Raw genomic sequence first — 25,630 nt, 5'->3', positions numbered from 1 at the left:
AATCCAGACACGCTGTAATATCGAACCTTGTGTTCATGACAGTGATGATAATAGTGATTACCTATGTGGTGGCTCTGACACACCAAGTTGGCACATTTTGTTTTGGTGGAGTCAGTCATGCGCTCAGTGGTTGACTTACTTGATCCTTATTTGAACTCTGACCCAAACTCTCCACTGTGTAAACAGCAGATGTGCTGATGTAACATCAGCTACTAGGGATGACATTGAGCCAGTCATGAGCTAAACTCCAGATAGGTCTGTACTAGGGAATTAACCAAACGTATATCGAAACCGAAATTCAGAACCAATAACCGACTTAATCTTCCTCATTTGGGTTAATCTAATAAGCGATAGCTACGAATTGACACTGAACAAGTCTAATAGATTATTTATTACTGACTAAAGCGATTAGTCTGGTTAAAGGAGCAGTACATAATACATTAGATAAAAAGAAATATATCTATTTATTGTTTTGACTGACACTGATAGTTCTTAGTATAAATCAGCCGTAAACATTAAGCCCTATTTAATATTTTTCAAACATATCGAAATTATCTTATCTACAAGCTCACAACGTGTCACTGTTTTCGGTATTCTTGAAAATGTTTAAAAACATTTCTTGAAAACATTTGTCCTTTTGTTTTGGAAAATGTTATCGGAAAATTGGGACGCCAGGGTTAATTTGGTTAAGATGCTTTATAATAAGTGTGGAGCCAGGATCAGTAACAGGATCACAGCTAATGTGACAGGACATAACCAGCCTCTCTCTCGACAGGCTAGAGCAGGTCTGTCTGTATGTCATTAGATGGCTGCTGCAGATGGGTATCAGTAAACCCCTCGCCCCCCCATGTGTGTTTAATTCTGTAATCCAAGGTGTGCCCGGGCACAGTGGGCAGTAGTTAATCTGATAACTTCTGCTACACTAGCTCCCACTATTGTGACTGCATACAACGGGTGCACTATGCCCCAGTTTGTTTCTACACAGTGGTATAGTGGTAGACATTTGTTTTTACTCATGGAGTGTTTGCCAAAGTTCTTAAAGCAGCACCACATGCAGAAATGTCCCATCCCAAAAGACACAGTGTCTTGTGAGTGATGTTCACTTCAATGAAAGCCTTTGTCCCCCCTCCTCCCCTGCTCATTTCCAAACCAAATCCATGCTTTTTCTTTCCAACTGACCTATGGGAACTTTGGGTTTGTTTGGCAACAAGTGCACCATTGTGGCCCCTGTCTTTCTACTTCTGGCCCGGGTCCTTGATGCTCACCGCTCAGTTTGTCAGCCAGGTCTGCTAATGAGGCCAGAAGTGGCTCTGTTGTTCACTTATAGCTCTTTTCAACTGCAAGAGCTAACTGCACTGTGCCGTGAAACTTATTTGACGGGTTCTAGATTTGTTTCCATACTCTACGTCTCAGTTTCAGATGTGTGGTTTCACATACATGCGCAGATCTATAGAGATATCGATACAGAAGAAAACTCTGATGGTGATGATGAAACAAGCTGAACAAGCCTAGCTTACACAGTAGCTGATTAGAAATCTTGAGTTTGTTTTCCGGAGACTTGTCGCCATTAAACAAACAAGCAGACGAACAGGCTGTCTGTAACCCAACAGAATCTGAAACTTTAACCTGAAAATGGGAACTACTATATGAACACATGCTGTTGGGCAATAAGAGGAATTTTAAAAAGTGCATTTTGTTACGCAAAATGGCCCCTAACCATTTAGGCCCTATATACACGTAACGTTGTTGTAAGACAAATAGCGAAAATAGATGATCTACAAGCTCACAACACACTGAGGTGATGTGAGCTTTTAGATTTGGTATTTTCGCTTTAAAAAAAAAAAGATAAAGATTTGAAGACTTTTGCCCAAAATGGGGATGCCAGGTTGAACGTTTTCGTAGACCCTGATAACCTAGCATCCTGCTGTGTTGTTTTGGTGTTGAAAATGGTTGCGACATTGTGTACGCTTTCGTGGACCCTGCTAATCTTTCTACATTGTGTACGTTTTCATAGACCTTGCTAATCTAATGTCTTGCTGTGTTGTTTCTTCAGGGGGATTTTCGGTGGTGTTCCTGGCTCGTACACACAGTGGTGTCCGCTGCGCCCTTAAAAGGATGTACGTCAACAATGTCCCAGACCTGAACATCTACAAGAGAGAGATCACCATCATGGTAAATGCACAACTCCATGCCACATGTACATATTATTAGTCACATGTTCATGAATACCCAGCATTCATTTGCCCTGGGTGAGGGGGAGTGATAAAAGTAACAGGAGGGTGATAAGCTTGTGCTGATTGGTCAGCTGCCGTATCTTCCTCAGAGGTTATGCAGAACCTAGTGCTGACCATTAGACACAAACTAAAGCCACGTCTTCCGTATGGGTTATACAGCAGCTGGCCAGTCATCACTGCTAAATTGCCACCGTGCACTAGGCATGTAACGATTCACTCAACTCACGATACGATTTTTTCACGATTTTTAAGCACATTTATTTTCCAGACAAATGACTGAAAAACCTTGATTATTTCTCTTACAAAAATCATGTATTTTTTAACAACTACGTATTTTCTCTTATCCTCTTTTCAATATATGAAATTAAATAGAGCTTTAAGGTACACATTAACACATCCACTGCCAAGGGCTAATCTCATAATGTACTCACCAGTGCCAAGGTGTTTTTGTTGTTTTTTTGTTTTTTTCATGTCGCCATAGATCTTGTTAAAATCCTTAAGATTGAGCGCTACACAGTCTGTTTACATCCGCGCGATCTCCCTGTATCTCCCAGTGAAAACCACGTGTCAAACGGGGCATCCATGTTTGAGTTAGAGCGGATTACGTTAAACAGTGAAATGCGAGGAGAAAAAACTACAGGAAGAGAATTGAGTTTCAGTTTCGTCTGTAGAACGAGGGCGGGCGTGATCGTGAAAACCGGATCCCAAATAATTCTATTTCCTGTCATCAAACCGGAAACGGAAGTGGATCAAAAAAATTCCGAAAGTGCACCCGGACCGCGCATGCGCGAAAAGACCGCAGCCCGTAGGGCTACGGTCTCGGCGCTTAACAGTTGGATTTAACGGCCCGTAGGGCTACGGTCTTGGCAGTTAATGTGTTAAGACATCTGTAAAATAATAACTTTAAATATATAAGTTTTATGAAATAAATGAATTTTAAAACATATATCCCAGATGAAATAAATTATGAAGAAAACCTTCAAATAAACAAACTAAGGCTTAGCCTTTGTTCCAAGCTTGGGATTTCACCCCGAGTGACCTTGTGTTTATGAAACTTACAATGTTATGGGATGGGACTTTATATGATTTTACTGATACCAATGCCATTAGCGATTCTACTTATGGAATTCCCTTATAGACCGAATCATAATGTCATCACCACAACCAAAAATATATTTCCAGGTAGAAAACATAGGCAGTGTCGCATTGGAGCAGTATTATTCATTAACCTTATTTCTGGAAGAACAGGACACTTATTGATAATTAGAAAATAGAAATATATTATTTTGTTATAAATATCCACAGGTTGACAAACTAGACACAGCTTGAAGAAGGTGCTAGCCGACATGCGTTGGTGTATTTTAACGTCTCCAGCACACACATAATAAAGGCCCTTTGCTTATAAAATCCACCTTGAGTGCCAGGACCTGGACATTCTACCCGGAAATACCTTGTTAGTAGCTCGGGAGAGGCTTGTCGGTATCAGTCGATAAAGCGTCAGTCCCAGTTGCAATGCGCTAGACCCTGGGAGACGAATTGCAGAGGTGCGCCACACCTACCATCAGCTCCCAGTACTTACCGGACGACCTGCCGCAGCCAAGCTATGCTAATCATACGCTGAGTTGGCCATGTCCGGGATCGAACCCATGACCTTGTGGTCCTTAGGCGAGAGCTCTACCGTCTGAGCTACCCGGACATCTGGTCTGAACCGGTCTATTGAGACCCGAACAGTTTTCAGTGTGGAAAAACAGTAGGCCTGCACAGGTTTTCAACTGTTTTATTATCTTTGCGTCACAATATAGAAACGGTAGAAAAAACTCAACAAACGCAAGCGCATATGTCTGCCCAATAAATATGTCATTAAAACAATGCTCCTTTTCTTTTCCTTTTGAGCAGCGTAGACATGAGCAACTTTCAGAAAAAAACTGGTAAAAAAGGAATTGATGACTCAGAGAAACGACATTGTATGCCTCAGAAGTTAACGATTCGGGTTCTCGAATTCCCATCCCTAGCGACCGTTAGTTTGGTAGAATTCACTACTGAGGATACACTGGAGTTTATCTGGGATCAAAGGAACCAAAAACGCAGAGCTGAAAACGACACCCTTCAATGTGTGTAGGCCGTCTTGCTATGTATGAATTCTGCTGACAGCTGTCATATCAGGGTGTGTGTGTGTGACAGACAGCGAAAGCAAGAGAGTGAGTGAACCATTGGAGCTTCATGACTTGAGGTTTCTGTGCTTGAAAACAACTCACTGAGTTAAACAACCTACGAGCCATACTTACAGAGGGCGGTCACTGGGTCAGAGTTGCGCACGCATTGCATAAACACGAGCAGTTGTGTAAAGTAACTAAGTACATTTACTCAAGTACTGTACTTAAGTACAATTTTGAGGTATTTTTACTTTACTTGAGTACTTCCAATTTTCTGTACTTATACTTCTACTCCACTACATCTCAGAGACAAATATTGATAATACAGATTAACCACTACAACCCTATATACATTTCGGCCATTTGAAAATAGCCGATCTACAAGCTCACAAGCTGTAGATCGGCTTTTTTCAACGTTTTTTTTTTTTAAACTTGTGAAATTCTTCATTCTGCATAATGAGTACTTTCTACTTTTGGTACTTTAAGTACCGTACATTTTGATACCAATACTTTTGTACTTTTACTCAAGTACATTTTTAATTCCGGACTTTTACTTACAGAGTAAAGTAAAGTAGTAGTAACAGAGTATTTCTACATTGCAGTATTGATACTTTTACTTACTGAACATGAGCATGCATGTCAGTCCAAATGACAATTCCGATAATGGAAACAAATGATAAAATAATCTTTAAGGCTCCTACCTTGAAGTATACAAAAAAAGTATCGTATTACTAAGTCAATTTAGGTCTTTGGATAATATACGTAGGCGTGTATGCGTGCAATTGGGCGATGCTGTTTTATTTCTAATTGATGGTTTAGATTACTTTTAGAAGCCATGGTGTCAACCGTTTCCAACCTTCGACTAAAATCACACACAGCGACGTCTTTCATTGAACAACATGCGTAAAGTTGCCTGCTCTTTTCGAACGGGTCTGTCTTGGCTCATCAGTCATTGAAACATCACAACGTTAATGCATGCACAGTAAGAACTCACATGGCTGCTGTGGATAACAGGCAGGCATTGTTAAGATGGCCTCGTCCTGAGAGTCATTCTACAAGCTAAATTGCCAGTAATCTGCTACTTAGACAGATGTATTTGTTGAACTTCTGACCCTTGCTATGTAACTAAAGAACTGAGTTGTCTGGCTAGGAGTGTGTGTGTGTGTGTGTGTGTGTGTGTGTGTGTGTGTGCGCGCGTGCTGTGGCCCAAATGTCCTTGCAAGTATAGTAGAATGTGGGATTTAGACATTGTGAGGACAATTTTCCTGGTCCTCAAAAGAGAAATGATTGTTTTCTGGTCAATTATTAATATATTTTTTTTAGCCTTGAACAGATTCAGGGATCGATGGGGTTAGGATTAGGGGTTGGAATTATGCCTTATTCATACTTGGCTGTCTTGCACCGAAAATATCAGATCTGCTGTTCTACTCTGCTACTGTGCTATTTTACTGTGAACTTGTAGATTGGCTATTTTCAGCTTTAGGATTAGGGTAAAACATTTCCAAAAAATCAAATCCTATAGTGATGATGTCCTCACAAGTGTGTGTGTGTGTGTGTGTGTGTGTGTGTGTGTGTGTGTGTGTGTGTGTGTGTGTGTGTGTGTGTGTGTGTGTGTGTGTGTGTGTGTGTGTGTGTGTGTGTGTGTGTGTGTGTGTGTGTGTGTGTGTGTGTGTGTGACTGACACAGTCTGATGAGCTGGAACAGTGAGTGTGTAGGCCTAACTCTCGCCCACACACACACCCGACTTGAACCACTGACACAGATCTAGCCTGTTGCACCATTGCCTTAGGTGTGTCAGTTTCCACAACACACAGCAGTTCCCTGCTACAGCTGGCTTTTCATAGCCTAGTAAGACCAGACAGAGAGACCACACCACGCACGCACGCACACAAATGCATACGTTGCTCTTTTCTAGCTTGGCCACTGTAGTTTCTCCATATAACGTAGCACATTCAGATGTGTTTAGAGGAATAGTCATTATCTACTCGCCCTCATGCCAGATGTAGCATAGGTGTCGTTTCTTTGTCCACACAGGGAGGTTGCCAACACAACTTCATAGCAGATTCCCAGGAATTTTTTTTTTCTTTCTTTGTTTTGAGTCCCAAAAAGGGCGAAACATAACTACAGCAAGTCTTCTGAAGGCAAATGGTTAAAATCGGAATGAAAAAATACTTTTATTTTTTGTAAAGCTCTGAACTTGGTCTTAGAATATAGACTTTCTAGACAGCCAATAAATAAAAAGAATATTCAAAAACAATTTTACATTTAAACATCACACATAACTTGTGTGTACAATCTACATACAACAAAGGGCTGGGCCGATATGGACAAAAACTAATATATGTTATCAAATGCTATTGTAACAATATTGTATTGTGACCATACGTTTTTTTCAAAAATAGCAAAAATAGCCAATCTACCAGCCCACAACGCGTTGCTGCGATGCGTTGTGAGCTTGTAGATCGGCCACCTCCCCATCTTTTTTTAATAATTTCAGGAAGTATATAAAACAAAAAGGCCTACGTGATTAAAACCCGGAAACAATGCCCCATAAAAATACCTATATCTATACCATTATTGTTAGTGCATGCATGCTCTTATCGACAAGATCGTGAAATATTTCTCACTTCACCATGTTTGAACGTTTTTCGAAGGGTTTTTCTGAGTGCAGTAGCTCAGGTGGTCGTATGGGAATCGAATCGTACGGTCCCAGTTTGGTTCCAGACCCTCCGGCGTCGTGTCGAAGTGTCCTTGAGGTCCCTGTTGCCGTTCAGCAGCTGCCCACTGCTGCTTAACCCATTAAGACCGGGAAAGCATCTGTCATTTTAGATTTCAGCCACTTTAACCGTTATCTTATACTTGGGCTATTCAAAAAAATATATATATATACAAGCTCATAGATCTGCTATTGTTTTTAGTTTTTTTATCATGAAAATGTGTGCAAATCTTGTGTGAATGAATACATCTTTTTTTAACGCGAAAATGTTTTACTCGAATCCTTGTTTCTGGGGGATTCTACAAATGTCTTCTAAATCCTAACAGTTTTTTTTTTTTTTTAACATTTTGCTATAATATCAGTGGCTCTCCAACTTTTTTCCAGTCAAGGATCACCCAAAATTATATGTATTTGTCCGTGGACCCCCTCCATCTAGAAATATTTTGTTCCAGGGACCCCCAGAAGCAAAGATTTTAGTTAAAAATGTATATATATTCAAAGATTTGCACACATTTTCACGATTTTAGTTTTCTCCAAAAGATTTACAAGCTCGTAGCGCTGCACTCGGTGCCGCGCTATGAGCTTGTAGATCTGCTATTTTTGAATAGGCAAAGAAATCTTAAAATGACACAGATGCGTTCCCGGATTGAATGGGTTAATAGCTAGGAAGGGTTAAAGGCAGAGGACAAACTGCATGTAGTTTATGTGCTGTGCTTGGCCAATGAAATGTTCCCTTTCCCTCTGTGGAAAACTGCCGTAGTGAAGAATTACACTATATAGGCTAATGGTCTTTTCCACTCACAGTGTGATAATTTGGCTTCAGAAGACTTAGATTATGCTGCAGAAGCTCTTTGCGAGATATTTTATGGTCATCTTGTGCACTTTTTTTTAAAACCGTTCAATAGGGATGGATATCATTAGGATTTTATGGATTCCGGTTCTGCTTGTCGATTCCGGTTCTTATCCAATTCCCCGTTTCAGTTCCATAATGGTAATAAATAAATAAATTATTGGTCAAATGTTTAGATAACAATAATATCTTCATTTATTTAACCCATTAAGACCTGAGGCCGATTCTACAAAAAATGTGTTGCTATATCAGTGGTTCTCAACCTTTTTCATGTCAAGGACCCCCAAAATGATATGTATTTGGCCATGGACCCCATCTCAAAATAGTTTGTTCCAGGGACCCCCAGAAGCAAAGATTTGAGTTACAAATGTTCGCTTAAAAATGTATTCAAAGAATTGCGCAAATATTCACGATTTTTCAAAAATAGCAGATCTACAAGCTCGTAGCACAGCACTCGGTGCCGTGCTATGAGCAAAGAAATCTAAAATGACACAGATGCGTTCCTGTTCTTAATGGGTTAAGCATTAACATAAGTTCATAGTATTTACCATTGATGATGCCTTCCTCTTCTACAGAAAGAGCTGTCGGGTCATAAGAACATCGTGAGCTACCTGGATTCCACCATCAATGCCGTGTCAGACAGCGTATGGGAGGTTCTCATCCTCATGGAGTATTGTAAAGGTACACTGTCTGTCTGTCTGTCTGTGTGTGTGTGTGTTGCCTTGTGGGGAAGCCTATGCCTGATTTATTGTTCTCTGTGTATATTTACTAAAATGTATATTTTTCAATATAAAGAAAGATTTTGTTTTCATATCATATGTGACATCCTGATATTTATTTCAAAAGTAGTTACAGTGTACTACAGCAGGGGTGGGCAATATTTTCAGGAATGTGATCTACTTTGCATTTTCCAAGGCTGGAGCGATCTACCGTGGCTAGCCAAGCTGACAGTGAACATACGCAGATACAAATCCATAGCAGCTGCTTATCAGAATAATGCAAACACCGAATATGTCAATCATTTAATATTAATACGGTAATCAAGTCAAAAATGGTCCTTAAATTAAATCTTTTGAGAATGCACAGCAAGAAATGAATGGATGGCTTTGTCTGGGTTTTAAATAATAAATATTATAATAATTGATCTACTTAGAGGCCTGTCCTGATCTACCAGTAGATCAAAAAGCTGTAGTAACTACAAGCATGCACTTTGACGTCAACTGTGGCAAGAGTTACGTGTAGATTGTTGGAGACATCTCTAGGCCTTTTGACGGCCGGACCTGGCTATGTTGGCAATCTCCACTTGACAGTGGAATGGCTGATTTCTAATAGTTTGGAGATGTTTTAAAATCTACAACCTTCTTTCTGAAGGCCTCAGAGAGCTCTGTTGATCTTGCCATGGTGACAAACACTCTCTTTAACTGTCCTTTGTCTTATTCTCTGGTACCACAGTCAGAGAAAAGTTTACATGCAGCAAGCAAGGGAAGACTCACACACAGAACAAACCATGTGTCTGGATTTTCTGTGTGATGCATTACAGGCCTGTACAAACTGTACAGGGTGCAAAAGTGCAAATGTTTCAGTGCATATCAGACTTTCCTCCGTGCAAAGGACTTCGTGCGGGTGCTCCCTTACTGCATACCGATTTGCCATTTTCGCCAAATGTTCGCCTATTATGAAATGCCCTGAATTAGGTACGCTAGTGTTCAATCAGATGGACTCCTCCAAAATTCCCCAATCATCCACTTCCAGGCATTTTAAGTAGTAATCAATGTGGGGGTGTCCTAACCTTTTCCTCACAAGAAAATTATTTAAATTCCATTTTGCATTTTACTAAAGACATGTCTTCAGTTATTTGTTATATTACCTCCATATCTCCATATTTTTTTTAAACAATCTTCTCTCTGTCTCTGTTTAGTCCCTTTTGACTTCTCATTTGTGACATCTGATTAGAGTAACGAAACTTAAAACATATGGAGGAACATTGAGTTATGCAACGCTTAAGCAGGAAGTTTACGGAAAACTGAAAATACAGAGACGTCAACCCTTTTCTATAAATATCAAAACCCAAGTCAAGTCATATCATCCAGCACTTGACTATGAAGTCAATGAGTTTGATGGGTTTCCATCAGTCAGTGTTGTTGTTTACTAAATGAATCTCTCACTTAATCTGGCTGATTCAGAAGTATGCAATACATTGTTGAATTGGGTTTCAAGAACACATTACAATATGGAGTTATGTCGATGTTTGGGCCACGGATATTGGAAAAACATCTCCATTTTGTTCTCACAAATGTTTCATGTGTAGGTTTGAGCTCATAACAATACACACATTTATTATTGCTGGGCCTATTATTTCAGAGATTAATTAACTCTGGATTTGGCTGTGAAGGAAGTTAGCACTTGATGTCACTGATAGACGAAGATACCAAAAAAGGCCAGCTAGAGACATGCTATAACTGTTATGACAGCGTAATATTAACATTTTGAAGTTTCTTGTGATGATGATTACATGCATAATGTAATAGCCAGGTGATGATCTAAGTCTAAAAAAATACCATATTAAGTAGCAGTTTGTAAAAGTAAACAGGTTGGGCTGTTGAGCGAGGAGTGCACTTAGAACTCAAAACGCTGGATTCTGTCCCAGTACGGTAAAGACTGTGGTATCTTTAATACACATCTCATTACACTTAGGTTTAAAGGGGACGTAAGTGATATGTTTTTATATAAATATATATATATATATATATATATATATATATATATATATATATATATAAAAAGAAGCTCTGTAGTCATTTTAGTTTCCACTTGTTTATCCTGTGTCCTGTAGGGCAGGGGTCTTCAACAGGGGGTCGGGAGCCCTAGGGGGTCCTCAGAGTTACTACAGGGGGTCCGCCAAATTTTTGTGTAGTGGGGAACATTGGCCGAAAATTGCAGTTCTACATGCTCGCAACGAGTCCGAACCGAGTCATGCTGCAAGGCGTTGTGAGCTTGTAGATCTGCTATTTTCTGAGAGTGTGTCAAGTTGACTAAATATTGAGGGTTTAAAAGGTTAACTATCTGAAAATACACATTAACATGAATCCAGCTATCTATGAAATCTATGAAAAAAGTTTAATCTGCAACACACTTTTATACAGTATGTAGTGGGGGTCCCTGCTTCATCTCTCTCTCTCTCATCTAAGGGGTCCTTGGCCTGAAAAACATTGAAGACCCCTGCTGTAGGGCATTCATTTACAAAAAAGTTGAAATATGGTGATGCAAGGTTTCTGTGTGGACATATTTTGGTGACTTGTGTCCTCTCCTGTGTCTCACTCAGCGGGCCAGGTGGTGAAGCAGATGAACCAGCGTCTGAACGTGGGCTTCAGCGAGGCCGAGGTCTTCCACATCTTCTGTGACACCTGCGAGGCCGTGGCCCGCCTGCACCAGTGCAAGACCCCCGTCATCCACCGTGACCTCAAGGTGAAGCCACCTCCCCAACGCCCTATCCCTGTGCACCTGTTATCTCTAAATATGTCCTCGTCTTATACCCTGTGATAACTCCGTGTTCGTTACTCGGGGTCAGATGTGTTGCATTAGAAAAGAACGCATGAAAATGGACAAACACCAACTAGACATGCACTATTGTCACTTGCATTATATAAGCACACATAGGGTGAAGCTGTGACTTGGCAAAATAAATGTATACAGCAAATGAACGGCACAGTTCCTGACCCTAACCCTGCTCATCTGCCAAGTTTGCTGTCTGAGTTATCACTGTGACAAACAAAGAGGCAAGTACAATACACCCGCTCCAGTTGGCGGGAGTGAAATAAACAGTGGTATGTCGTCATAGTGAATAAAGAGAGAGAGAGAGAGAGAGAGAGAGAGAGAGATCATTTTCAATGATTGCCTCTTCAGTTTGGCAAATTTTCTACCCTGCTCTAAAATGTGTAATGTGTAAGAAACTCACTCCAGACATTGTTGTTTCATACCTTTTTAACCCATTAAGGCCTGAGGTTCCGATTTCTACAAAATGTCTTAAAAAAAAAAAAGTTTTCTGAAAATGTATGTTGCTAAATCAGTGGTTCTCAAACTTTTTCATGTCAAGGACTTCCAAATTATATGTATTTGGCTGCCCCCCCCCCCATCTGAAAATATTTTGTTCCAGGGACCCCCAGAAGCAAATATTTGAGTTGCAAATGTTCGTTTTAAAAAATATATATTCAAAGATTCGCAAAAATGGTCACGATTTTTCTAAAAATAGCAGATATACAAGCTCATAGCGCAGCACACATTTTTCCCAGAATGCCATTCGGCCTTTAAACACACAGCAGCAGCCACCACATCAAACTGAGAGGTCCTTGAAATTTAAAACGTTTGAGAATCAACTGGCATAAATGTGCCATCAGTAGGCTGCCGTGTTGTTCCCAGTGGGGACTGGTCTATCAACAGTGTGCTCCCTCTGTGTATCTTTTCAGCCTTACATGGCTGCTTACATAACTCTGCAGGGACAAAAAGGACCAGAGAGGATTGCAAAAAAACAGCCCTTAACCTCAGAGCAGTCAACAGTACTGACTGTCTAAAGGCCGCAGCATACTCCTTACGCCGAAACAAAGTTTGATAACAAACTTTCGGTATTGTTGCGTTACTTGAAAGGCTGCTTGTAGATGAGTGGGTAGAGGGACCTTCTGTGAATCGGAAGGTAGCTCGCTTGACCCTCGGCTATCCCAGTCTACGAGCGAGCCGAAGTGTCCCTGAGCGAGACACTTAGCTCTTTGACTGCCACGAAATAAAATATCGTTTGCCACGCCACTGCCAGTGATCTTCGAGTGTTTTTACTAACCTTTGAAAAATCATGGAATATATTCCGTGATCGCCGTCCTCACGGCGATCGCACAGGGGTCTCATAGAATCGGGGGGGAAAAAATGTCCGGTCGCGGTAATCCGTTGCATAGTTCTGGCCAGTTGAATGTGGCTTGTTTTTGCCAAACAGAAACAGAGATGAAGCCATTTTTCCTCAACGAATAAACGGGAAGTAAACGAGCTGTTTTAAATAAAAAATAAAAAACGTAATTTCCGGGTCTATCCTTTTCTGACAGGCAAGGCATCATTCATAGGTTAGCAAACAGCGCCATCTGGTGGAAAACCACTGAAAACACGTCAGTGGCAGGCTGCGCAGAATCTGGCGAGAAATCTCGTCAGTGGCAGACAAAGAGTTAAGCTGGCAGCATACTACAGACGAAGTTGAACTTTATTCCGCTCTCTGAAACGAATGGTGCTGTGAGGGATTATAGTGATTTGTACCTCCTAACCTCCACGGGAAACGTGTCCAAAAAAACATCCGTTCCATGTTGCCAGCAGCAAATAAAACAAGATAAATCACCGGCACAAGCACTTTGAATTTCTGACCAATCACGCACGATGTTTGCATAGGCGTCTCTTCGGCAAGGCAGTGTGTTGGCTCTTTCTCTCCGCAACAACATAGTTTTATTCTCAAGACGTCGCTGTACTTTGCTTCTGCAAGAAACCCCTAACAGCCCCTAACAGCTACCTGAGCAGCCATCAGCTGGGTGAAGCTTTCAAAGCAATGTCCTCTCCTCCGGAGACCAGCAAATACTCCCCCTTTACTCTCCTGCTGCAATTGGTTCGTCATTGGCTCAGGTCACAGCGTAAACTCGCTAGGCGTAATTTAGAAATGAAAATCCTGGGTGACGACAGAAATCCATAGACATTCTGTTATGTCAGCAGTATTGTAAAAGAGGTCTCTCCTCTCCCTCTCCCTCCAGTGTTCATTTCGTCGACTAAAACTATGACGAAAAAGTTTGTCGACTACCTTTTTTCACTGTCGAAAACTAAATAAAAACTGAATAAAACTAAGCTATGATGACTAAAACTAAGACTAAATATATTGACAATTTCGTCAACAAATAAAAACTAGACTAAAATGTTTGGAATGGACTAGTTGAGAAGAGATCCAGTAGAACTAAAAGACAAGTCATTTTATGTTTGGTTGTGCTCGGGTGTTGCGTTCTGAAAATAGCAGATCTACAAGCTCACAACGCGTCGCAGTGAGCTTGTAGATCGGCTATTTTCAGCATGCAACCAAGTGTAAAATCAGCCATTACGACGCCATCAAGGCACCGCCAAAATACATTTTAGTCGACTAAATCAACTGTAGATTTAGTCGACTAAAACTAGACTAACAGTAAAACATTTCAGAGACTAAAATATGACTAAAACTAAATGGAATTTGATTCAAAAGACTATGACTAAAACAGACACTATCTCCCTCCCTCTCCTCTCAGGTGGAGAACATTCTCCTCAACGACCAGGGGAACTATGTGCTGTGTGACTTTGGCAGTGCCACGCACAAGGTGCTGCTGCCGCACAAAGACGGAGTGACCACTGTGGAGGACGAGATCAAGAAGTGAGTGTGTGCCGGAGGGTGGGGCTGACACAATTATTACTGTACATCATCGTCTAATCGCAATATTGTTTGAGATAATCGCAAATAATGTTGCGTAATCGTTTCCAAATTGAAAAATATTCATACATTTTCAAATATTTGAAACAGCAGAAATGGCAGATCTACAAGCTTGTAGATCAGCTGTATCCGGTATTTAATTGTTTTAAAAATTATTTGTTATATCTGACCTGTGCATTTTTTGAAGCCTAAAAGGCAAACAGAAATTTAATTTTTATTCATATGTTCCCAATGTTCAATGCCAAAAACACAATTAAATTGTTAAATCATCAGTGCGTTATGTTGTAAACAACAAGACAGCTGCACCTGATCCTGATCAAGACGATAGACTTGTGTGTGCTGCCAGCAACCTGCAGTAGTTCTAAGTGGGTTGCATAGTTCCGTCATGCGTGCCTGTAGGCCAGTGTTGTAGCCCTTACGCTCCATTTGCTCTGTCTGTTAAAAACCTTTTTGGGTAAGCCTCCTTTCATGTAGCGTTTAAGAGCCGTTCTAATCCGATAAGTGTTTTTGCTGCTGTTTTATAGGATTAGTATGTTAATGTTCAAATTAATTATTTACTTTGAAATCACACAAATCCTGTATAATACTGAGTTTATACTCGGTATTATACGGGATTCTCTGCTAAATCAGTTTTCCATGTGATTTGTTTTCCCACGTTTACAGAAGCGATAAGCTGCCAACTTACTATGGCCCTTATCTTCATTACATGGCAGATCATAAAGACATAAACTATGGCTTATTGACCCAGCACAGTCACATCTTCACACTCTTCCAGCGCAGGACTGAACGTTATCTCTCACTTAGTTTTGTGTCAGTTGGTATTTAACACTTTTTGGTGGTTTTGTGGACTTAAACCAAGCCGAGTAGCATGTGTTATTAACCACTTACAGCCCGCCGTGCCTATTTTGGGCATGACATTATTGGCAAAATAAAAAACTCTTATGATCTACAAGCTCACAACACATTGGGAGAAGGTAAATCTGCTTTATTTTCATACCACAAAGAATAAAATAAAGCCAATCGCACAGTGCTACCTGACTTCATGACATCACACGTTTTATCACATCACGTGTGCTCTGTCTTCATTATTTGAATGTGTATTTTTATACATGTCTATTGTCTAGGTAGATGCGGCCAATTGCAGAAAAGCTCATTTGAACATTGGTTCATTCTGTTTTTGTTGTACAGGTACACCACGCTGTCGTATCGCGCCCCAGAGATGATTAACTTGTACGCAGGGAAAGCCATCACCACTAAGGCTGATATATGGGTAAGGTCCTCTGTGTGTACGCTTGTGTCTATGTGGACATGTTGCCGTGTGTGTGTGAATTGTATGTCTGTGCGATGATCAATTACGACACAAGTTTTCTCTGGCCCAGGGCTGTACAGCGCGACAGTCCACTTTGTCCATCCTATCCGTTACATTACTGTAATTGAGATTTGTTAAATCGGCAACAGAGAAACCTTACTTTGTGTCACATTGCTACTACCAAACACGAGGTATATAAATATGAATCAAACCTCGGACTGTCATGTCCGTTATGCTGGAAGGATTGGGCAGATTGCGGACGTCATGAAAGGAGAACTTGCTGACAGACTCGCCCTACCTGTATGTTTACTACTGAAGGAGACGCAGACATTCAAATGAGGAGGGAAAACGGGTAAACAAGCTTGCTGGACAGCAACCAGTTCAGCCCGCATTCAGCATGCATAGGTATAATTTGACTGGGAAGAGACTGGTTTGAACTGACTCATTGGCAGGACGAGAGGGCCTGGGGTTTTTTGACCTGTGAGAATTTGGCCCCAGGTCAAATGACATTTCTTTGAAAAATTCAGAAAATCATGATACCTTGTTGAAAGTGGTTAACTATTGAAGCCCTATTGGCCTTCACGGTTCATTTATGCAACTGTATTTATAATTTATAAAATAAGAAAAAAAAGAAGAATACAAAATGTATACATTACATTATTTTAATCAGCTTATTTTTTATTTTTTATAATTGATTAGTTCAATCAATTGTTGCACCACTACTATTTGTATGAGCTTGCTTGTTGTGTGGTGTTGTGCCTTGGAGGAAGCTGTTGGCAGGGGCGGGGGGGCCCTCCAGGGCCGGTTGAGCCTGTCTGCACCCTGGCAGTTATTCTAGCCCTGCAGCCCCTGCCCCGCCCCGGGCTGTGTTCCTCCACAATCTGTCCCTCAGTGCCTTCTTTCCCCCCATAAAACATTCAGCACGTTCATTCATAACACTGTCTGGGTTTTGAGCACACACACACACACACGCTATCTTGGCCAGTTCATTGACTGGGTGTCGGCGGTATTTCTGCTTAAGTAAGCAGTAAAATTGTGAGAGAGAGAGAGAAAGAGAAAAACCAAGGGTACAGAGAAGGGGTGACGGTCCTAAGCTGGATTCAAAGCCGATACATTGCCGTCATGTACAGTATGTGAGGTAAGCAGCGGCACTATCCGGTTGAACCAGAAGGACATCCATTAAACAGCATTTTTACTGCGTGCCTCCTTACCTAGCCGTATAGAAGATGGTCTGGCTGTCTGTCTGTCTGTCCGGAGCTAATCTCCATTTGCGGTCGTGAAACTGTTACAAGCCTGCTAACTTCCTGAAGTGTGTACGGCCCGTTATTTCCCCCTGTGTTTACTTGTTAAGGCAGCACCATGGGCAGTGATCATAAAGGAAGATGCAGCTTCATAACTTGGCGATTCACGTCCATTTCGCTATATCTACCTCCAGCTGTCACTTTTTAAAATTTGTATTACCAATTTAACTGTAGTTTTTAACCATTTAACAGTATAACTTCTTAAAGAAATTCTTAGGTTACCGGTTAAACCATTAACGACTAGTCTCACCATCCGGCCGTGTCATCAGCATGATGTCAGAAATCCACAGGGCAGCCCAGCCTTAATTACACCCGCCAAACACCTTGATGTGTACTTGTGAAGGTGTCCTGGGTGATTTGAAGGTGTGATACCCAGCTAGACAATCAGAAAAACCTTTTTAGGAGTGGTGCAAATTGACGCAACATGATGACACAAGAAACTGTGGCAGATAGCCTCTAATATGCCTGTTGATGTGTCAATTAAGGGGCCAGGCCTATGTTCCCTCAGCTTAGGGCTTGGTTTAGGGTTGGGGTATAATGCGAGAGTGCAGACTGGGTAACTAACATCGGTACGCTCCTGTGCCATTGTGTCATAAGCGCAGTGCTACCCAACTTCATCAAGTCACGAGTTTGATTGTGTCACATGGGCTGGGCTCTCTCTCTCTCTGCCTTATTGTCTTGCACAATCTTTTATGCTGCTAATTAAAGCACAAATGTCCAAGAAATGGCATATATCCACTTGGCCCTGAGACACTGGTTTTAAAATGGGTTTGTTTGTGCTGCAGCCTTGGGCAGGACAGCAAAGGGCGTCCTGTCTGTGCACCTACCTTCTCTCTTCTGTTCTATGTATAGCCAAGCTGTAATAGACAATTATGACTGTATTTTGTGATGCCAGTCTGTTTATAGCCCTTCTAGCAGAGGGGCTCTGAGGATGGCTATGTTGGTTATTTGGTCACCACTTTGGTCCAAAACAATTATCTAGAAATCTACTTGGCTGGATTGCCATGGAATGTTCTGTGCACCTTCATGATTCCCAGAGGATGACCCTTGCTGACCTTGGTGACCCCATGGCCTCTAGCACCACCATTACACAGAAAAGTCCACTTACACACACTTTACTCCCCAAAAAGATTCAGGCTCCCTGTCAGGTGAACTCTATACAATATATATATATTTAATCTTCCAGGGAGCATGAATTCAATTCACTCACATATAACATGTGAGTAAGCCAATGACCTCTCTAGCGCCACCCTTTGGGCAAAAATATCAGTCTTTGGTGACCCCTGTGACTTTTCCTATAGAACCACCCGTCGGCCAATTTCAGTTGGGTGTCAGAAGCAACACAGACTCTAGACTTCAGTCTCAGTCTTGTTCTGAGGACACATTTTACTTTAGTGTTTTAATTAGACAGGATAGTGTAGAGAGACAGGAAGGCGCCACTCACAAGGAACATGCTGTCGGTGTGCTAATTGGCCATGCCACTGGGCACTGTCTGTTTCTTTTTGTTTGGTGTTTTTTGGGTAGTTTTTACCCCTGAACATTGAGTGATGACATCAGAGTGATTTGATGTATCAATTGCTTTCACAATTGATATTCAAAGATGTGTCATGTTTTCTCTCAAATTCCTTTGATCACGCTTAAACCATGTAGCTCTATTTTATTTATGCGTGTCTTTATTTTTTATTAATGTGAAAAATTCAGTGTCATGCTGACAATTCTATTTCATTAAGATATGAAAGTGTTAAACTCGGGTTCAGAGTTGAACACTTTTTCATCTGATCGTTTTCCACAGACTATATTGTCAGGCAACATACTTATGGTTACATTATGGCACTTTTGTATGTATTGGTACAGGCCTGACTTGACTCGGTTCTACACGCTTTTGGTACCAGGTACTGTGTTTTTGCACCACAGCTAGTAACTCTTCAATGTAGCTGGTTGTCATAACAAGCTGGTTGTCAATAACAGTTTCTGCTAACATTTTACGATTGATTTCACATTCTAGTTACAAAGTTGAACAGTATTCGGGTGCTTCCATGCAGTACAGGAGAGTGTCGGTGATGCAATGACAGAGTCGAAACATTTTAGTCGACTACCTTTTTTCAATGACGAAAATAAAAACTAAGCTACGATGACTAAAACTATGACTAAATATATTGACAATTTCGTCAACAAATAAAAACTAGACTAAAATATTAGTGAGGGACTAGTGGAGAAGAAATCCTGTAGAACTAAGACAAGCCATTTTATTCTTGGTTGCGCTTGGGTTTTGGGTGTCTCTGAAAATAGCAGATCTACAAGCTCACAACGCATCGCAGTTGTAGATCTGCTATTTTCAGCATGCAACCAAGTGTAAAATCTGCCATTACGAAGCCATCAAGGCACTGACAAAATGCATTTTAGTCGACTAAATCAACTGTAGATTTAGTTGACTATAATCTCATGATATTTAGTCAACTAAAACTAGACAAAAACTAAAACATTTCAGATGACTAAAATATGACTAAAGCGAAATGGAACTTTATTCAAAAGACTGACTAAAACTAAATAAAAATGTTCTGTCAAAATCAACACTGCAATGACACTAGCGACGATTCTGTCTGACCAATCAGTTTTCACTTCACATTTTGCTATCACTCCGATCACTTGGAACCTTGACACAGGTGATACAAAAAATGTATTACTTGGCACTACTTTTGCCGGATGGAAAACAAAAGGAGTCGAGTTGAGCCACAACATGCAGCGGAAAAGCGCCATTTAGTCTGTGAACTGATGTAGATGATGGCTTATGTAGTATGTATGAATGTCAGTGTAAATAATTGAACGCGTATTGCATGTAATGACGTAACTATGGCTCTATTTTGCAGGCACTTGGATGCTTGTTGTACAAGCTGTGTTTCTTCACGCTTCCGTTCGGGGAGAGTCAAGTCGCCATATGTGACGGAACCTTTATTGTTCCGGATAACTCCAAATTCTCCTTGAAGTTGCACTGCTTAATCAGTAAGTATACGTTCCAACCTGCATTAATTAACGCAGTTTCGCAACACACTTGAAGGCAGTGGTGGAAAGTAACTAAGTACATTTACTCAAGTGCTGTACGCAAGTAAATTTTGTAGGTACTTTTACTTTACTTATTCTACTCCACTACATCTTAGAGGTAAAATTCCACTACAATTGTTTGAAACCTTTAGTTACACGTTACTTAGTTTGTAGATTTTGTTTATTATTACAAAACATACATTAACCAATATCAAAAATAGACGATCTGCAAGCTCACAACGTGTCGCTCGCTAGTATGCGATGCGTTTTTGAGCTTGTAGATCTGCTATTTTCAAAACAGGTTGACAAATTTGGAATACCTTTACTTGAATACTTTTACTTTCAGTGCTTTAAGTACATTTTGATGCCAATACATTTGGACTATATTACTCAAGTAAATGCAGTGCTTTTACTTGTAAAATCGAAGTACTTCTTCCACCACTGCTTTAAGGTTGCTCATATTCCCATACTAGTTACTGACTACTTAGATTGCAAACCTTTTTTTTTTTTCATTTCAAGAATATGCCTTTAAGCCCAGTGGTAGGCAATATGCAGCCCGTGGGCTCGTCAGCGATAATATCTGGCCCGGTAAATTATGTTGTAAATAATTTACAATATCTGACTGTCCTATATATGCTATAATGTAATGACCTGAAAAATGCTTTTATCCGTGTTGAGAGTGGATGACGGGCAGGTGTTTCACATCGTTTCTCACCATATTCACGAAAAGACCTTGAGCTCCTATTCTATGAACGAGCTCGTTTATCTCTGTTCAAAAGGGAGTATGACTGTCTGGGTCCAGATAAAAGTGTTATTTTTTTAACTTTTTAATGAACTAAATGTCCTCAAGTGCAACATTTAAAGGATGTGGCCTGCACTAAACGATTACCTAATCTTTTCTATCCACACCTGGAACATTTGATTACACACAGTTCTATCAGTGTGCAGTTATACCACTCACATTTTAAACTGTATTAACTTATATCAAGTTAGTATATAGTTTATACAATACATAGTATGTAATATAGTTGTTATTGTATATAAGATATGTATATAAGCTGTAAGTTCCAGTTCTTAACCCATTAAGACCTGGAACGCATCTGTCACTTTAGATTTCTTTGGCTATTCATAAATAGCAGATATACAAGCTCATAGCGCGGCACCGAGTGCCGTGCTATGAGCTTGTAGATCTGCTATTTTTGAAAAATCTAGATTTTTTTTTTTGTGATTCTTTTTTTTTAATTATTTTTTATTTTTTATAACTGTTAGTATTTAGAATTTATTTTTTTTAAGAATCGCCTCATTACATTGATTATGTTCTGGCCCAACCATCTAATGACTTGGACTTAAGCCAAACTTATTTGCCGACCCCTGCCATAGGCCACTGATCCTTATTTGATCCCTCCAGTCGACACTGGAAAATCCTCAGCGTTTCTTTTCCTCTCAGAGTTACAGGCCCATTAGGGTCCATTTGGACCCTTGGTGGTCCCTGGACCTGACGTTGAGAAATGGTGATAGACAGTTTGTTTCATTCATTAACCATTAATTGTGTTTTTGAGAACGCCTTGTGTGTGCTTGGTTCTTTGGCTTAGGCCTTCACCATGCTGTCTTTGTTGTGTACAAACACGACATAACATTTAAGTACAAACCTCTGCTGTCAGTCTCGGCGTGGCCGTCAGTCTGACAACTATTTTTAAACGGCTTACTTTCCCAAACATGTACCTCTTCTTTTATCAGAGAGAAGGGTGGATCTCATGTTTTTTCTAAAGTACAATATGTGCCATGGACGTTATTTGACAAACGGCTCCCCCATGTGGCCAAAGGTGGATGCTACATGTCACAGACAGTATATTCAAAGCATGCAGTAGTTTGTATTTTAATTTTATTTTAGAGGAAGCCGTAAGGTTTCGATTATTTCAGTACAGTATGAAAACCAACTTGTAGATACATGTCAATGAACTTTATGTTTATGTTATCAGGGTAAATATTCCAAATTAAAAGAATAATAACTAAACATGCATGTTGTTAACAATTCACAGCTGGTGGCTATATTTATAATGACGTGTGAAATATATAAGACGCTGAAATGCATTGTCAAAATGTGCTTATATAGCATCACGATAATTTTAACCACTTGATCAATATTTTATACGTTGGCTATTCAAAAATAGCTTATACAAGATACAAGTGCCACTTTGTGCCACACTGTGAGCTTGTACATCTGCAATCTTTTGAACATTTCTGAAGAATCTTTAAAGTGTTTGGAACATTTTGAATCATTTTGCCCAAATCTTCTCTTCAGGGGGTCCCTGGCACAGCATATTTTCAGATGGGGGTCCGCAGGCCAAACACATACAGTATCAATTTAGGGGTCCTTGACATGAAAACTTTTGAGAACCATCGTTCTAGAGCAGCTGTAGTTAAATGACCTTCATCTGTCTTTGCCAATCCTCAGGATATATGCTTGAGCCCGACCACGAAAACAGACCAGACATCTACCAGGTCTCCTACTTTGCCTTCAAGTTGGCCGGGAAGGACTGTCCAGTGCCAAATCTCTTTGTAAGTCACCCACGTGTGTTCGTCATGTGTTCAGAAGTATTGATTGAGTTTGTTTGGTTTAGTAACACAGACTGTCTTGTGTTGTCCTCCCCTTCAGAGCTCGCCTCTCCCCACCTCCCTCCCAGAGCCGCTAACAGCCAGTGAGGTCGCTGCTAAGAAGAGTATGACGAAAGCCAGGTACGGAGTAGTTGAACCACTTAACCACAAAAATGTCCTAAATTGTTCTGAAAATAGCAGATGTAGCTACTCAGTGGTATGTGCAATGCTATACTAAACTTAGGAAACATAACGGTACGCAATAGAGCACATTAGTCCTGACGTCACTTTCGTTACCCCGCGGGTCACAGAGTTGTTTTCCCCCATTTCATTAAGCTTCTTCAATGACATAGTTTAACGACGACGTTCCATGATTTATTTGCATTACTTACTGACGTCACACCTCCACACAAAATGTATCTTATGGATGGATGCAGCAGTGGCCTAAAGGTTAGAGGAGCGAGTTTGTTACCGAAAGGTTCCTGGTTTGATTCCCCAGACCGGTAGAACAAATCTGGGAGATCTTGGTCAGCTCCCAGATTTTAATGTGTGTGAGTGAAGCAGGGCGTTCCTGAAAAAAGGAATTCACAGCGAACATCCCCTGGGTAAATAAAGGTTAAACAAAATTATGAGAATAAGAATATTTCCCCCATATATAATTTTTCATATAGATCATAGATGCAGTTATTATATTGGAGAAAGAATTATTGCCCAGCCCTATGTGAAGCAAATTATAAAGTATACATTTTAAATAAGTATTAAACTGTGAAAAATATGAGGAATTTTCACCCAAGTGTCATTTAAATTGTTTCAAATGCATAATTTGTATAGTTTAACATCATTCTTTTTTTCTTTGGGAGCCGGAAGATGGATGCCGAGTTAAGCCCAATTTATACTTACAACGAAGTCGCATGTCGTAAATAGATGATCTACAAGCTCACAAGGTGTTGCACTGCAACTTGTAGATTGGCTATTTTCATATAGCATTTGCTTTTTCTCCCCCCCCCCCAGAATAACAGAGTCTGTTGGGCCGACAGAAACGTCAATTGCTCCCAGACAGAGACCAAAAGCAGGCAACAGTAACGTGCTGCCCCTGGCCAACACCGTCACCCCCGTCAAGATGACAGCGCCTTCAGCACCTGTCAGCAACGGCCAGAAAGGTACCTAACACATCCAGTACAGTCCTACACACATTTGATGTGTGTAGGGTTGGCGTGGTGGATTTCATTGGTTAATCTTTTTATAATTTCAAGGACCCCCAGTGTGATATGCATTAGGCCACAGACCCCAATCTGATAGGATTTTTTATCTCTGGGACCCCAATTACACTGTAAAGTCCTCAGTGTTAAATTATCTCTGAGAATGTACAAATGAAACCAAATTGACCTTTTAAGGGTCTGTTCTAGCAATTACATTGAATTTAGATATCAGTGGGCACAGTTCTCTGTTCGCCTAGCTACATAAGACTAGTAAACAAGTAGCTGTGATAGGCTCTGTACATACATGTAGTCCCAAGTTTCCCAAAGGAAACTGTTTTCTGTTCAGGTTAATTTTCCCATAACTTGGTTTGATGGCAGAAGCTTTGAACTGGAAATGCATATGAAGGAGCCAATCAAACAAAGCTATGGAAAAATTAACCAGAAAAGGAAATGGCTATCCCACCTTCGGCCTATCGAAGAGCATCTTTCCCTGCTATTATCAGCTAACAGGTGCAAGCAATTGCCAGTAGGAGTTTCTTTAGGATGTAGCACAGTCATTATCCCTCTTCTGTCTTCAAGAAGGTCCGCAGACAAAAACGTCTTGCAATTCAGACACAATTACAATTTAAGTCTCCTGTGCCTTTTGTGTTCTTAATGTCAAATGAAATGTGTAGTTCATAGTAGTCACTTTTTCTGATTGTGATTGTGCGTTTCCACCGCGTGTCGTGTGATGTCTAGCTCCCACTCCCAGCCCTGGACAGCAAACATTGCAGACCCAGCCCCAGCCTCAGCCCCAGCCTCAACCCCAGCCTCAGCCTCAGCCCCAGCCCTCCCATCAGCAGAATCGCGTCCTCCAGCAGCTCCAGCCAGGTGACCTGCGTCTCCAACAGCTCCACCATCAGCAGCAGCACGCAGTGCAGCAGCAGCAGCAGCAGCAGCAGCAGCAGCAGCAGGCCAATGCACAGCATCTGCAGTACCTCCAGGTACTGTAGGACCATAACGGCACTGTCAGACAGAAACCTTTTATATCCATATTTTATTATTTGTATTTTATTTTACAAATGAATGCCCTACTTCGTCTTCCAAGAGCTAGTTTGCGTCACGATGTCAGGTTGTAGATCGTGAAAATGGATAATGGATTTATAAATATTGAACCACTGAATAGTATTAACAAGAGTGTATGACTAAGTAATAACTACATTGGAACACAGTTTATTTTTTTCCCATTTCCTGAAAAGTAACAGTTTTGGACATACAAGGTTTTCGCCTGATATAGATTGGACCACTGCAAGGTTATTATCGTTAACTAAAATGAACGGAATAACGAAAACTAGTGAAAAATACAAAGAAGTTATATTAAATATATTACAATAAAACAATGAAATTACTAAAAGACTAATATAAAACTAAGCCTTTTCACAGAGTTCAAACTAAACTAAACTAGCACATTCACTCTAAAACCAAATTAAAGCTAAGCTGAAATTGAAAAATGTTCCAAATGGAATAAAAATATATATTAACTAAGGAAACATGCATAACTTGGAATAACCTTGGACAAAAACTGGCTATATCGTGTGGCATGTTGTGGTGTTGGCTCTGAGTGCTCGCTGTCCTTGTCAGTATCAACAGGCTGTCCAGCAGTCCATCCAGATGCAGCAACAGGCCATGCTGCAGCAACAGCAGCAGCAACAGCAACAACAACTGATGATGCAGCAGCCTCTGTACCAGCAGCAGGTTGCACAGGCTCACTACGCCGCTATGGTAA

The 25,630-nt window shown here is 40.6% G+C and overlaps 1 protein-coding gene across 3 annotated transcripts in view; it reads left to right on the top strand.

The window, feature by feature from the left end:
* bmp2k (BMP2 inducible kinase) overlaps positions 1 to 25,630 on the top strand; it is a 59,395-nt gene that overhangs the window by 18,042 nt on the left and 15,723 nt on the right. For 2 of the 3 annotated variants that reach the window (XM_080434045.1, XM_080434044.1), the window contains exons 2-12: positions 2,054 to 2,172; positions 8,529 to 8,634; positions 11,276 to 11,418; positions 14,244 to 14,365; positions 15,611 to 15,692; positions 19,900 to 20,032; positions 22,527 to 22,630; positions 22,728 to 22,807; positions 23,678 to 23,826; positions 24,604 to 24,848; positions 25,486 to 25,626. In XM_080434045.1, the coding sequence (XP_080290171.1) occupies positions 2,054 to 2,172; positions 8,529 to 8,634; positions 11,276 to 11,418; positions 14,244 to 14,365; positions 15,611 to 15,692; positions 19,900 to 20,032; positions 22,527 to 22,630; positions 22,728 to 22,807; positions 23,678 to 23,826; positions 24,604 to 24,848; positions 25,486 to 25,626 (1,424 nt within the window). The remainder of the gene's footprint in view (positions 1 to 2,053; positions 2,173 to 8,528; positions 8,635 to 11,275; positions 11,419 to 14,243; positions 14,366 to 15,610; positions 15,693 to 19,899; positions 20,033 to 22,526; positions 22,631 to 22,727; positions 22,808 to 23,677; positions 23,827 to 24,603; positions 24,849 to 25,485; positions 25,627 to 25,630) is intronic. The other variant, XM_080434046.1, reaches the window with a different exon arrangement.

This window comes from Gymnoscopelus braueri (assembly GCF_963280865.1).
Source record: "Gymnoscopelus braueri genome assembly, chromosome: 7".
Taxonomy (NCBI): Eukaryota; Metazoa; Chordata; class Actinopteri; order Myctophiformes; family Myctophidae; genus Gymnoscopelus; species Gymnoscopelus braueri.
Note: the sequence above shows the minus strand (reverse complement) of the source record. Positions and strands in the feature narration are given on the sequence as shown.